Source organism: Manis pentadactyla, chromosome 10 (genome assembly GCF_030020395.1).
Source record: "Manis pentadactyla isolate mManPen7 chromosome 10, mManPen7.hap1, whole genome shotgun sequence".
In the NCBI taxonomy this organism is placed as follows: domain Eukaryota; kingdom Metazoa; phylum Chordata; class Mammalia; order Pholidota; family Manidae; genus Manis; species Manis pentadactyla.
Genome location: NC_080028.1, coordinates 613,689 through 627,973, shown reverse-complemented (window position 1 = coordinate 627,973; position 14,285 = coordinate 613,689). Strand labels below are relative to the sequence as shown.

The 14,285-nt window shown below is 63.7% G+C and overlaps 2 protein-coding genes across 11 annotated transcripts; both read left to right on the top strand.

Moving 5' to 3' along the window:
* Window positions 1-2,051: 2,051 nt before the first annotated feature.
* TRABD (TraB domain containing) lies at window positions 2,052-12,366 on the top strand. 10 transcript variants are annotated; one of them, XM_057508405.1, is made up of 13 exons: window positions 2,052-4,339; window positions 6,723-6,787; window positions 7,178-7,256; window positions 7,772-7,938; window positions 8,157-8,297; window positions 8,916-9,026; window positions 9,119-9,258; window positions 9,536-9,708; window positions 9,784-9,895; window positions 11,532-11,637; window positions 11,723-11,814; window positions 11,915-11,942; window positions 12,030-12,366. In XM_057508405.1, the coding sequence occupies exons 1-13, from the start codon at window positions 4,159-4,161 to the stop codon at window positions 12,180-12,182; spliced, it is 1,548 nt and encodes a 515-aa protein (XP_057364388.1). In that variant the 5' UTR covers window positions 2,052-4,158; the 3' UTR covers window positions 12,183-12,366. The 10 variants fall into 10 exon arrangements, 9 of the variants coding, with proteins under 9 accessions (XP_057364388.1, XP_057364389.1, XP_036762645.2 ...); XR_005029116.2 differs by lacking the exon at window positions 12,030-12,366 and having other exon boundaries at window positions 2,055-4,339; window positions 11,434-11,637; window positions 11,915-11,978; XM_057508406.1 differs by lacking the exon at window positions 11,532-11,637 and having other exon boundaries at window positions 2,055-4,339; window positions 11,915-12,212.
* Window positions 12,147-14,172, top strand: LOC118923198 (angiopoietin-related protein 5-like). Its single transcript, XM_057508414.1, has 5 exons — window positions 12,147-12,178; window positions 12,459-12,550; window positions 13,076-13,202; window positions 13,370-13,555; window positions 13,820-14,172. The coding sequence occupies exons 3-5, from the start codon at window positions 13,088-13,090 to the stop codon at window positions 14,119-14,121; spliced, it is 603 nt and encodes a 200-aa protein (XP_057364397.1). The 5' UTR covers window positions 12,147-12,178; window positions 12,459-12,550; window positions 13,076-13,087; the 3' UTR covers window positions 14,122-14,172.
* The last annotated feature ends 113 nt before the right edge of the window (window positions 14,173-14,285 follow it).

Sequence of the window (14,285 nt, the reverse complement as noted above, 5' to 3'; positions counted from 1 at the left end):
GCCAGGAGTCTCCTGTATTTTCCTCCTGCTGGTGGACACAGCACCGCCGGCTGCAGGGCATCCACACATGCACAGGTCCAGTGGAGCCTCCTGTGCCTTGGATGGGACTGCTTTGCTAGGCTGCCACCCGCCTGTCCCTGGGCCAAGACCTGGCAGGACATTTCTGACCAAGTCCCATCCAGAAGTGGTCTGTCCTTCTGAGTAAAGGCAATGCCCCCGGTGTGTGGACTGACCGGTTGCCCTTTGGCTGGGGAAGAGAAGGGGCCGAGTCAGCTTCCCGTGGACACAGACATCTTACTGCAGGTGCCAGGGAGCCCATCCAAGCTGCATGCTTCCTCTACCCCAGTTCCAGGTCCTGCCGCACCTGCTTGAAGCGGGTCCTGCCCAGACCCTGGGTGGTCTCCAGTGGCAAGAGTGCCCAGGCTTCCCAAGTGGAGGCTCTGGGAAGGCCAGGGTTTGGGCCATACCCTACTACCTCCTGGCTGGTCGTTTCTTTCTGCAGCTCACTGGAGGCACCATGGGCCATGTTCCTTCAAGACACCTTCCCTCTAGCTGTGCCAGGGAAGGATGCAGCTGCCATCCCTCCCTTGGAAAAGAGGCTTGGGGAGACCCTTGCACCCCATCACACATAGCCAGGACTGGACATAGGCATCTTCCCTGCCCAGCATGGGCATCTCAACCAGACTCAAGGCAGGAGTGAAAGTGCCCCAGAGAGGACCAGGGCACAGACCTGGTAACTCCCCCTGCTCTCCTGTGTGAAGGTGGCTGCGGGGCGCGCAGAAATGATGCGTGCCAGCAAAGGAAGGGGACAAAGACCTGGAGGCATCCTTTACCAAGGGGAGCAGAGGCCACCCTGAGGCTGCCCGCAGGGCCCGAGAAACCACCCAGGGGGCAGCAGGAGCCCAGCACCGAGAGTGGACCAGGTTCTCTCCCACATCAGCCAGACAGCAGAAGGACCACCCCTTGACTCAGAGTGGGGGGACCTGTGCACCCACAAGTCACCATGCCAGGGCAGCTCCTCAGTCCCCCGAGGCCGCTGCCCACTCGGCCAAATGGCGACACAGGGTCCAGTGTCGTCCCCGGGGTTCGGGGGCTCCAGCTAGCCCGGGGTCCGCTGGTCCAGAGACCTCCCTTCGGGTCCCTCCAAGGCCAGCAGCAGGACCACCCAGGCCTGCGCCCCTGGGGATCCCCGCCTCCAGGCCGAAGGGGATCCCCCGGAAGGGCTGCGTCAAGCCACGGGGGCGCGCTTCACGACCCGAGCTCTCTGCTCCTCCGTGCAGCCTTACAGTTTTGTATCATTGGCCACAAAGCCACCTCGTGTGCGACGCAGAACATCACTCCCATTTTACAAACAGGGAGTTACGGTCAGAGAATTAAAGAGCGCTTCGCAAAGCCGCCCCCCACCGGACGTCCAGCTGGGGACTCGAACTCGCGGCATTACAGTGCCGCCTGCGCCCTAGGTCCGGAGGCGGAGGGGCGGGACCGGGCGGTGCTTCTCGCGCGCGGCCCCCTGGGAAGTGTGGTCCGCGGGTGCGGGCCGGGCGCGCCGCCGGGCCGGACGAGCGGCTCGCGGAACTGTGCTTCCCGGCATGCCGCGCGCCGCTCGTCCTGGCCCCTGACCGCCCGCCCACCCGCGACCTCAGCCGGGCCGGCCGGCCCGCCCCGTCCGGTGGGGCGACGAGCCGCATGGAGGCCGGCTGAGGAGCGCCGCCCCGCCTCGGTACGCCGCGCGGCGCGGACCTGGCACGAGGGCGGCGCGCTCGTGAGCCCTGGCGGGCGGCCGGGGTCGGGTCGCGGTGGGGGTCAGAGCCAGCCCGCTTTGGGCCGGGCCCAGCCGGCCGCCAGCGGGGGCCCTCGGGCCAGAGGGGTCCGCCCGGACTCGGGGGAGGGCGCGCGGGGCCGGGGCCGACGGCGGGGGTCGGGGGTCGGGGGCCAGGGGCGGGGAAGGCGGCGCAGGGCGGCCTCTCGCGCGCCGGCCCTTGTCCTTCGCGGCCGCGTCTCCGCGCACCGTGTGGCCGGAAGCGCCTTCACCGAGGTACGACTCAGATGCCGCAAAGTAGCTCGAAGGTCACGTGTGCGTCTTGGTAACAACTGTCCCAAGAAAGGGAGTCAAGTGTGCCTTGGCATCGACATTTGAGAAACAGGAACCCCACTCAGAGGTGTTGGGCTGGCTGTGGGAGTGCCCACAGCCTCGCCAGGAGAACCGCGGTTTCCGGGTTGAATCCCGCTGGCTTTGGGGTCCCCTGGAGAGGGAGGTGCACAGGCTTTCGTGCTCGCTGCGCCCTGGGCAGGCTTGGCTCTGTCCGCTTTGACCCTTGCTCGCGGTGTGACTGGGAGGGATCCTGACGCTGGGACCACCGGCCGGCCTTGCAGTGTGGCTGTAATGCTGGGGTGTAGCGGGTACGAGAGGGCCGGGCAGGGTGGGCCAAACACCTACAGAACACCCTACATCCGCTGGTCAGCGTAGGGACCCAGCATTAGGCAGCGTCCAGGTTCCAGGAGGGTCAGTGGGTGTGCTGGACAAGGAGCCTTTCAGACCTCCAGCCCAGATGGGAGCTGCATGCTTCCTCTACCCCAGTCCCAAGTCCTGCCGCACCTCCTTGAAGCGGGTCCTGCCCAGACTCTGGGTGGTCTCCAGTGGCAAGAGTGCCCAGGCTTCCCAAGTGGAGGCTCTGGGAAGGCCAGGGTTTGGGCCATACCCTGCTACCTCCCGGCTGGTCGTTTCTTTCTGCAGCTCGCTGGTCTTTCCAGTTTGGAACTTAGCTTTCTGAGGCCGGCTGCACTGGTTGGAAGCTGAGGCTTTTTCTCCGAACACTGTCCATGCTGGTCAGCCCTTGGCCAGCACTGGGAAGCCAGGCTGGGGTCTGGGAGGCATTTTCTGGCTTCCCAGTTTTTAGAGGGGGAGCAGGGAGAGGACAGGTGTCTGTCTGCTCTGCAGCCACAACAAAACACCACAGAGTGTGTGGCTGAAGCCACAGGCTGTTTACTGGAGGCTGCCGATCGAGGTGGGTATGGATTTGGTTCCTGGCTGTGGACAGTGCCTCCTCCCTGTGTCCTCACTGGTGTGGAGGGAGGTCTGGTGTCTCTGCTCCTAAGGCCCCCCATGACCTCGTCTGAACTTGATCCTTTCCCAAAGATCCCACCTCCAAATACCATCACATTGGGGGTTAGAGCTTCAACGTATAGTTTTGGGGGACATGATGCATCCCAACGTGGTAGCCAGAAGAGGGGGCAGCTGCCTGGCCTGGGCAAGCAGGAACCTTTGGCTGCCACTCACATTGAACTGTAAGATGTCCTCAAGTTATGTCCTGAAAGAGTCACCGCAGAGCATTCTCAGGTGCTGGGAACATCATGGGACACAAATGAGCCTAACCTGTCACTCTGATTTGTGTCCCAGGGCTGCATGCCCCCCGTGAACCCCTAATGCTGGTGAGCTGCTCATGCCTCTGAACTGGGTGCTTTCTCTGGTGTCTTGGATAAGACTGGTCCATTCAGGGCTGTGGGGAGTTCCCAGATCTGGAGCTTATTTTCCTGGAAGCGCATTTATGATTGTGTAGCAGTCATCTGCGTGGAGAGCTGTAATTTCCGAAGCCAGATAATGGTGTCCCTCTGCAGACCAGGAGACACCTGAGAGGACTCGCCTTTCCCTGGTTCTTGTGCCCTGAAGGTTTGGGTTCTGCCCCTGCCCTCCACTCCGAGGACAGGAAACCACGGTACAGCAGAGGGAAGCCTGCAGAGGTCTAGCAGTCATGGACTAAAGAGGCATCTGAGAGTGGCACACAGGTTGCCGCTGGGACATGCCAGAGTGCGGCTGGGCAAGACAGCTCGGGGGCTGCTGTGACGGCCTTGGCCCCGAGACCATGCAGCGCTAGGTGGCTGGTCTGAGAGCTGGCCAACCCCATGGCTGTCCTCTGCAGCAGTTACTGGCAGCCAGCCTGAGTAACAGATGGACTGTCCACAGGCAGTCTTGCTCAGGAGACCCGCCACTTGTGCCCAGCACCTGGCACAGGCCATGCTCTGTGGACAGTCCTGCTCGGCAGCGACAGCTGGTTGGAGGAAGTGAGTGGCTGGGTCTGGCAGAAGTGTCCTCCCTTGAGCCAGGTTCCCTAGGCTCCCAGCATCAGTGGCCACAGTGTGGTCAGGCCGTGGGCGGGAGCCATGTGCCGGGCTTCCTGGAGCTGTGCTGGCTGGTGGGGACCTATGTCAGCCTGGACTAAGGTGGGCCACCCTGAGGGTATCAGCCAGGGTCTGCGGAGTGCTGCGGCCTGCAGTGGTGTGATGAGCGAGGCCGAGCGTCAGGAAGCCGGAAGGACTCAGACGCTCCCGGGCAGCCAAGCAGGTATCGGGGGACAGGCCGGGCCAGCAGTCTGTGGGGGCCCTCACTCCTCTTCAGGCAACGAAGAGAGGCTCAGGTCAAGCCGGAAATATTTGGAAGTGCATAATCATGAGGAGGGAGTGGGAGAATTAATGACCCACTGAAATTACATCTTAGGAAACATCACTCGGGCCCTGGCCAAGGCTGAGGGAAACAGACTGGGAAGACTTGTGGGCGTGCCAACAGGCACTTACCTGCACCTCCAGGTCAGGTGCCTGACTCTGTGGTTGGTTGGCTCAGCCATCCAGGGCTCAAGGCTTGGCTTCAGACCTGCCCCTGCCCACGGCATTCAGGACCCAGCCAGGTGCAAAGGGCTCTCAGGGCCTGCCCGCAGGGGAGCCTGGCCCCGCCCCCTCCGTGGGCACAGGCGTCCTGGGCTGCAGAGGGTGGGTGTGTCCCGTCGGGTTCAGGGAGGGTGAGGGCAGAGGCCTACCAGTCGTGGCCACCACGCCCGCCGGAGGGAGCAGAGAGGCGTCCTGTTTGCTGGCTGTCACATGAGCCTCCCCACAGTGGCCCAGGATGTTGTCTTAAGGTTTCCTAGTCCTTTGGCGCCGGTGCTGCTGGGAAGTAGGAATTACCTACTTCCCTGTGCACAGCTGGCCCCGGGATCCTCCTCTGTGTTCTGGTTGCTGCTCTGCTTCGGCGGAGATCCTTCATATGTAAAGGGGAAGAAAGGCCTGGGATGGGGAGGCCAGCAAACTGCCTGGCTGGGGCCCCTGGGGACGAGTGCCCCGGAGGCCGGGCTGGGCTCCTTCCCCTGTGAGGCCCGCGGAATGGCCGTTACCCTGTCCCAGGGCCCAGTCGCTTCTTGGCCCTAGCCAGTTCCTCTTCCTGACCCGCCCTCTGACCCCATTTCTTCCAGAAGGCCCCACCATCCTGAGGATGGGCTGCCTCCTTGGCCAGTTCCAGGGCATGTCTGTGTGTCCCTGGACATCAGACCAGGCACTCGGTCAGACTTGGAGGGAACTGTGCCCTTTCTCTGAGTCACCTGCCCAAGTCAGCTCCTCCCTGTGGCAGTGAGGAGACAGGCTCAGAGAGGGGCAGCGGGCGGCTGGGTCTGTTCTCACTGCAGCGTGAGACCACAGGGCGCAGAGGGGAATGGGCCCTGACACGGTGTCGTGTTTGTTTTGTTATGTGTTTTTCCTTTTTATTATGAAAGTTTTAAAAAGTGCACCAGCAGAGGGACTGAAATGACCCGAGGGGCTGTATGAGAGCCCCTGCCCCAGACCCCCTCAGCAGCCTCTGAAAAGCACATCCCATTTCATCCCTGAGTTCACGCCTGGCAGGTGCAGACCTGGCACAACTGGGACACCGTGCCCGGCTGACAGCGACCGGTCACGGTCCCCCAGCGGGCTCGTCCTCGTGGGGCCGGGCCACTGCCATCTGTGCACTGGCGCCCGGCCCTTTGGCAGTGCAGCCCCTGTTCTCCTAACTCCAAGCCCGGGGGTGAGCCTGCAGGCCCCGTCAGACTCCAGTTTGAGTTTTCAGTGTATCTTGGGGAGGCGTGGGAGAAGCTGGTACCGTCAGCGCTGTTCTGGTCCAGGCCAACGTGCCGCCATGTCCTCCTCCTTCCCACAGGGCCTGATGTGGGCCTCCTCGCCAGCTTTGGAGGCCTCCACTGTCTCTGGCAGTTTCTTTCTCTGGTGAAAAAGGCCTTTCTGGGCCCCTGGGCCCGCCCCCACACCACCGTCCCCCGAGCTCCTGGCTTCCTCCTGAGACGGACAGGGTGCTGCCAGGCTTCGCTGGAGTGTCTGACTCGGCCTCAGGCTTGTGGCCCTTTTCTTGAACCAGAAAGCAAGTGCCGTCTCCTGACCACACGGGCCTGGCGCCGCTGCTCCCTCTGCTCTGCCGTGGTGCTGTGTCCCGGAGATGCCCGGCTCCCTGGCCCTCCTAGGGGTGTGGCCGTCACTTGATTCACTTCTGCTTGATTTTCTCTTTTTAGGTAGTTTTGTAAATTGTGTTTTGTTCCAAAATCAAAAAGGAAAGGTCCTGTTCCTCCTGGCTGCCTGCTTCGCTTGGTCCCCAAACTCTGCTATCTCCCCTCTGCTGGGAAAAGGGGAGGTGGGGGCCGGGGATCCTGCCCGCCAGGTTTGCTGGGCTCCCTGGCAGCCGAGCCGGCTCTTCCTGCTCTGTGCTTAGCCCCACACCACAGGGCTCAGGTGTCACCCCGGCCTGGGAACCCTGGACCTCAGTGGCCTGCTATCGACAGGTGTCGGTCTGGGTGGCAGGGCAGGGAGGACATGTCCTACCTGAAGATCATTCACTCGCCTGCACCCCTTGGTGAGCCTCATGCACAGCCCTGGGGCTCCGGTGGGCGTGCACTCCTGTCTCCTCCCTGTCTCCTCAGGCTTCGCTCAGTGCCAGGAACACCGTCCAGCCATGGAGGAGGAAGAGGAGCAGCCGTCTCGGGAGGTCAGAGGCCTGGGCCGGTGTCCCAGCTTGGGGGCTGCTCCCTGAATGGCCCAGGGCTCAGGGCCAGGCTGGCTGCTGGCCAGAGTGTGGGGTCCCCCACAGTGTGGCCTCCTGGGTCACTCCGGCTGCATCTGAACAAAGAATAACCTCCTGCTGGCTCCCTGGGTGTTCCTGAGCCAGCCAAGGGGAACGCTGGGCATGGCACACTGAGGGTGGGCCGCCCCTGAGGTGATGAGCACAGAGGGCATCTGTGGCCTGTCCACAGGGAGTTCATGGAGCAGCTGCTCAAGTTCTGGGCAGGTCTGTTGGGGACAAGCAGGTTCCCTGAGCCAGGGCAGGCCGTGGGGGAAGGTGGGCACTCCCACCCAAGCGCTCCCCTCCCCTCTGCAGGCTGACGTCGAACCCGTCCTGACATCAGGGGCTTCGGAGGTGGTGCCCAGGGTGCTTTCCGGAGAACCGCAGAGCCTGTGTACGTGCTCACTGAGGCGGCCCGGTGTGCGCAGGGTGGGCAGCACTGACCGGGGGGGGAGGCTCCCGCCATGCCCCCCAAGTTTGTGGTGAAGATGGGCTGGGGGCTCTTGAGTCCAGGTGGGCAAGCAGAGCCGCAGTAGTACCATCCTCTGATGGGAGAGCCAGGGCCTCAGCTGCCCTGGCGTCCTCGGCCCGGCATGGCCTCCCTGGTCCTCTGTCCTTCTCCACCTGGGCGCACCCCCCGTGGGGTGCAGAGCTCACCAAGACCTGGCTTCTTTTCTGGGGAGGGTCTGGTTAGATGGCAAACCCCCACCCCTCGTCCCACACTGCAGGGCGCCAGGACCCGTGGCTCCTGGAAGCCAGAGGGGCCTGTGGGCTGCGCTGCCTGCTGGGGACCATATGCCCCCTGCGCATCTGGGTTCCACGGCGCAGGAGCCCTTGTGGCCCTGAGAGCTGGGAGCCGAGGCCGCCAGTGTGGACAGCACCCCAAGCTGGGCCTTGCTGTTCCTGCAGCTGACATGGACGCTTTCAACCTGCTCCTGGAGATGAAGCTGACACGGCGGCAGGAAAGGCCCGACCTGCCGCGCACAGTGACCCAGCTGGTGGCCGAGGATGGGAGCAGGGTGTACGTGGTGGGCACCGCCCACTTCAGCGATGACAGCAAGAGAGATGTCGTGAAGGTGAGTGCCACAGGCCGCCTCGCGAGGCCTCGTCCCACGGCCCGGCTCAACTGCCTCCATGGGCCCGGCAGCCTCGCTGGTCTCTCGGTGACACACACACCTGTGTGTGACCTCCTCGTCTTGGTTGCTTGACAAACTGAGTTGTGGCCACAGCAGTGGGTGGCCCTCGGGGGTGGGCTCTGCCCCCAGGGTTGGGGTCAGTGCTGGGTCCGTTGCAGACCATCCGGGAGGTGCAGCCCGACGTGGTGGTCGTGGAGCTCTGCCAGTACCGCGTGTCCATGCTGAAGATGGACGAGGCCGCCCTGCTGCGCGAGGCCAAGGAGCTCAGCTTGGAGAAGCTGCAGCAGGCTGTGAGGCAGGTGGGCTGCGGGGCGGCCTTTCGCTGGGCCCTGTCCCTACTGAGCCCCGGGAGGCGTGGGGCCCAGATGGGGCCTAGACTGTGGTCAGTGCAGGGGTGCCCTCTCCACCCTGGGATCTGTGTGGTTCGGGACTCTTCCTGCTGGCCCATGAGGGAGGGAAGGCCATTGTGTACTGGGTTTCAGATGAGGGACAGATGGACGTGCTTTAGTCCCAAGCCAGGAGCTGTTCGGGGACCCTGAGGACCCCAGTTTGCTAAGCAGGTCACTCTGGTGTGGGGGGTTCCAGCTCATCCCACAGCCTGAAGCGATACCCCCACCGCCCAGACCCAGGCAGCGGCCTGAGTCCCACTCACCAGCAGGTGCCCTGAGGGGGTTGTGGGCAAGAGTCATCGGGGTCTGGCCTGGAGAGGTGAGAGGAGAAAGGGGTCCCCCAGCCGAGGCCAGGCACCGCTCATGGCTTGTGGCCCTGGGAGGGCTGTGCAGGGGTCTCAGGACAACAAAGGGCCAGGAGGGGCCCTGGAGTGGCCACTGGTGGCAGCCCCTGCTGGTGTCGGCTTGTGGCCACGGGGACTCCGCTCTCTGCCCGTGTGGCCAGCTGACACAGGGCCCTTCCTGCAGAACGGGGTCATGTCCGGGCTCATGCAGATGCTGCTGCTTAAGGTGTCCGCCCACATCACCGAGCAGCTGGGCATGGCCCCCGGCGGCGAGTTCAGAGAGGCCTTCAAGGAGGTGGGCCTGGGCTCGGTTGGGGAGGGGACTCCGCACCTGGGAGCTGCCCTGGGGCCTGAGGCTTCCCAGCCAACACGCAGCCTCTGCCCCAGGCCAGCAAGGTGCCTTTCTGCAAGTTCCACCTGGGCGACCGGCCCATCCCCGTGACCTTCAAGAGGGCCATTGCCGCACTGTCCTTCTGGCAGAAGGTCAAGCTGGCCTGGGGCCTGTGTTTCCTGTCCGACCCTATCAGGTAGGACTCACTGGTCTCCTGACAGGCAACCCCAGCCCAGGAAGGGGCCAGAGGCCCAGGAGTACCCACAGAGTGACAGGGCTGTGTGCAGAGCTCCCAGCCCGTTGCGGCTTGGCCTGGCCTGCTGTTCGGCACGTCGCTCTTGTTCTTGGGCTGGGCCTCCTCAAACAAGACCTTCCTGGCCCGCCCTTCCACCGTGACCCCAAACAATGGGTGCCGAGGTCCCTGCGCTGGGTCAGCAGCACCCAGCCCTGCTGGCTGCCCTGTCTGTCCCCAGCAAGGATGACGTGGAGCGGTGCAAACAGAAGGACCTGCTGGAACAGATGATGGCCGAGATGATTGGCGAGTTTCCAGACCTGCACCGCACCATCGTCTCGGAGCGCGACATCTACCTGACCTACGTGCTGAGGCAGGCCGCCCGGCGCCTCGAGCTGCCGCGCTCCTCTGACGGTGACGTCCGGCCCGAGCGGGGCTCCTGCGGGCCGTCGCTGCCGGAGGGATGCTGACCCGTTGTTCCCTTCACAGCCGAGCCCAGGAAGTGCGTCCCGTCCGTGGTGGTGGGCGTCGTGGGCATGGGCCACGTCCCCGGCATTGAGAAGAACTGGACCACCGACCTCAACATCCAGGAGATCATGACGTGAGTGCCTCCCGCACGCCCCGTGCACCCCTCACACGGCGGGGCCCGGGGAGGGGGCCGTGACCGCGCCGGAGCTGGGGGAGCTAGTGCTCCCGAGCCAGGCCCAGCTGCCTTCCTTCCCCCAGCGTCCCCCCGCCGTCCATCTCCGGCAGAGTGTCCCGGCTGGCCGCAAAGGCTGCGGCCTTGGGCCTGCTGGGCTACGGTCTGTACTGGATGGGGCGCCGCGCTGCCAGCCTGGTCCTGTCGCTGCCCGCCACCCAGTACTGCCTGCAGAGGGCGTCAATGGCCCGGCCGCACCAGTAGGAAGAACAGTGCACAGGACCAAGCGGCGCTGGGGTCTGGCCCCTGAGGAGCTCCTGGGTGCCACCCCCTCGTGGGGGTCCAGGCCCAGCCACTCCTGCCCTCCCCCACCCCGCCCAAATAAAGAATCATTTAACTGCTCTGAGCTCAGGCTTCCCAGCAGCCCTCCCCTATCCCCTGCAGGGGCCCCCCAGGGCTCACGGGGTTCTCAGGGCCAGGACAGCAGGTGGGGAGGGGCTGAGGCACCTGCTGGCCGGTGGTCCTACCCTACCTCACCATGCCTTCTTCGTGCCGGCCCAGGAGCGCCTGCCCAGGAGTGACTGATGGTGGGTGCCTGGCCATCAGGGGCCAGCTGGCACATCTGGTGGGGCTGGATTGCCCCGTGCAGCTCTGGCGTGGCTCCTGGGAGTGTTTGTGCTGAGAGGGCAGCTTGGCCAAGCTTGGTGTCCCTGGACATGCATCAGCACCAGCCCTGCCTCCAGAGAGTGTGTGGTTTTGGTTTTAAAAATGTCTGAAATTTTTTTACTCAGGTAATTTTAACTTAAAACAAACTGAAGCAAATGTCAGGAAATACTAGCCTTAAATGTGCTTGGGACAGAGACTTCCTCGAGGCCTCAGTGGTGAGCTGGGGTGCCTGTGGGGAGGATCAGCCGCAGCAGTAAGACTCCCTGGCCATGCAGGGTCCAGCCTGCTTCCTGACTGTCTGGTGGGGAGCCCAGAGGTGCCCTGGCCTCCAGGGGCAGATGGCGAGTGTCCACCAGGGCCCGCCAGTTTGCAAGTGTGCAGCAGGTGCCCACCGCCCTCCCACGTGCCCACTTCAGGTACAGACTGGGCTGAGGCCGCCAGCCCCACACAGCACCCCACGCAGTCGTCACCCGTGCGTGTCGCCCTGCGATTGCTCCCGGGCAAGTGCTGACACCGTAGCGTCTGTGCAGAGTACCGGGGCCTGGAGCAGGTGGCTTGTTTGTGTGGCCTCGGTGTCTGACTGAGTCAGCTGGAGCCCACGGCAGGGAGCTGGGCGGGGCCCGCGTTCTCCCTGTCATTCACATGCTTGTGTATGTGTTCCTTAGAAACTGAAATAAAGTCTAATTTTGGAAGCTCCTGTTTTGTGAAATGTGTAGAAATAGGACTCAAGTGCAGGGTGCCACGGTGGGGAAGGGTGGCAGAGGGCCTGGGGTGCGCAGCAGGATGCTGGTGGCACTGCCTTGGGTCCTGAGGAACTTTCTCCCCATGCCAAGCATGGACCCCAGCCTGGCACAGGCACCAGCCAAGGGGAAGTGTGTCTGGAGGAGCCGCCCTTACCCCACCCAGTCCACGTCCTCTGTCTCCTGCCCAGCTCAGCCCCCCACCCTGGCAGGAGGCAGGGGAGGAGGCGGAGGGAGCCTGGCAGCCTGAACAAAAGGTGCCCAGGACCAGCAGCTCAGATCTGCCCAGGAAGACCAGTGAGCACCGAGGGTGACGGGATCTGCCCGAGGCCCAGAGGGAGGGTGGAAGGGTGGTCTCTTCCCAACAATGTCTGCCCCCTAGGAAGTATGGCTGTCAGCCCTGTGCTGGGTCTTGCTGCTCTCCTCTGCCTCTCTGCACCCCCTGCCAGCTCCATGGTGCAGCATCGAATGCGGGTAAGGAGGCTGGCAGACTGGTGGACCTCACTAGCCCACGGTGGGCTGGGGGCTCCCAGGGCTGCTGAGCCTGCGCCTGACCAGGGCTTGCTTTCTACAGGTCCCTGTGGTGCTGCTGGAACCCCAAGGTCTGGCTGGGTGTCGTGGGGGAGGGAGGGGCCAGGTAGGCACAGACTGGGCACCCTCTGACCCACCGTCCACGGGTCCACACCCAGCAGGCCTTACTCTCCGTGAGGACCCACCTGGCTCCCTGCCCCAAACAGCCTGCCGGAGGGGCAGTGAGGACAAGGCCCCCTTCGAGTCCTGTGTCAGGAGGGGCCAGCCAAGCTTGGGGAAGCCTAGCCAGGCCCTCCAAGAGCAGCGGGTGAGGTCCTCGTTGGACCCATGGGGAAGAGGTGGTGTCCAGGGGCAGTGGGAGACACCAAAGAATTTAGGGGGGCAGCAAATGAGTGAGTCCAAGGAACGGCCCCTTGAGAGAGGAGAAGCTGGTGTCCAGGTAAGGGGATGGTGCTGCCTGTTTGTCAGGACCAAGGTTGTGAATGGCCTGTGGGATTGTCACGGGGGTCTGTGGGGACTGTTTCTGGTCACTTGGAGAGCAGTGCCCCTTCCCAGGCCCTGGGCCTCCCAGCCCATGTCTTCCACAGGGAGGGACTGCTCTCAGATCCGGACAGAGAACCCCAGCGCCCCCAGTGGTGTGTACACCATTCAGCCAGGGGGAGCCAGCACTCCCTTCCGGGTGAGCAGCCCATAGCGTGTGTCTGTTGGGGTGGGGGGTTGTCAAGGTAGTTTGTGTGTATCACTTTGGCTAAAACAAGAGGTATTACTGTTTGAGGAACTTTCTCCCCATGCCAAGCATGGACCCCAGCCTGGCAAGGGAAGCACCAGGCCAGGGCTGCCGGCAGTGTCCATCCACAGACGCACTTAGACAGCAGGTGTTTGCTGAGTGTTGTTTATAGTTGGCAAAGGCTTGGAGAAACCTAAAGGCCCACCTCCAAGGGTATGAACAAAGAAAAATGCCTAGGATACAATATTATGTAAAAAAATGAAGCCACACAGCAGGGTGTCAAATAACACATGCCCAACTGTGGGTGCAGCCCTGGGACCTGGGGAGTTGCCTTGAAAGCTTTGACACATTGACAAGCAGAAAAACAATAAGGGTTCATTTTTCAAATAAATAGTGATTAGGGGAGCATGGACAGGAGGGCGCAGGCCTGTGTGGATCTGCCCAGAGGCACCTGAGGCAGCTGATGGTTCTGCCCAGGTTCTCTGTGACATGCGCATGGACGGTGGCTGGACAGTGATTCAGAGTCGAGACGGGGGCAGAGAGAGGCCCCTGGACTTCGAGAGGTGTTGGCAGGAGTACAAGCAGGGCTTCGGCGACTTGGGAGGTATGAGGGCCGTGCTGCCCGTAGGGCTCTGGGGTGTAGCCAGGCACCCCAGGGCCTTGTCTTGGGGGCTCAGCTTTGACCCCCCACCAAGGACACGGCAGGGATGCCAGGGGTGGCAGGGGCTCGCAGCAGGCGGCTGGCCTGAGCCTGGGCGCCCCGCTCTGCAGGTGATCACTGGCTGGGGTTGGAGCACATCTCCAGCCTCACCTCCCAGCCCGGACTGCACACGGAGCTCACCGTAGACCTGCAGGACGTGGGCAACAACACGCTGCAGGCGCACTACGACAACTTCCACGTGGACAAGGAGGACCGGTTTTACCGGCTGACCCTAGGTCTGTACTCGGGGAATGCAGGTGAGTGCCTGGGAGGGTTGGTGGGCTCTGGGGGCCATTTCTCTACCCCCAAGCGCCCTGCTTTGCTGACGTGCTGTCCAGAGGAGGGAAGGTCCAGACCCCAGAAACCCCAACTTCCCGGCCCACATCTGCCAGCCTCTGCTCTCGGGCTGCTCTCCCCAAGCACCGGCCCTTGGGGTCCAGATGGAGCACAGCACAGCTGCGCGAAGTGGGTGCGGGCCGCGGGGCTGCAGAGCCCACCGCCCACGCCGCTACGCCGCGCAGGGGACGCGTTCCGAGGCAGAAGCCGCACGGACGACCAGGAGGGCTGCGGCTTCAGCACGCTGGACCGCGACCACGACCGCTGCGCGCCCTGCACCGACGGCGCGCGCACTTTCGCCAGCTGCAGCCGCGATCGCTCCGGCTCCGGCTGGTGGTACAGCGACTGCGGCCAGGCGGACCTCAATGGGCGGTGGCCGGAGCCCATGGGGACCATCGAGGGCGTGCGCTGGGCCGGCGGCGGCAGCGAGTCGGCCCTGCGCGCCAGCGTGATGCGCGTGCGCACCACCGCGCCCCGCAAGGCCTAGGCCTGTGGTGCAGGGCCAGTCAGGCCTCATTAAACGTTCCAGGCAGGCTGTCACCTGCGTCCTCCTTTCGGGTTGGGACGTCCTCCTTGCCGGACCGCTGGGACTCTGCGCTGCCCGCAGCACCTGCTCGTCTAGGATGGGACTGGCGAAGTCCAGGAGGCCGT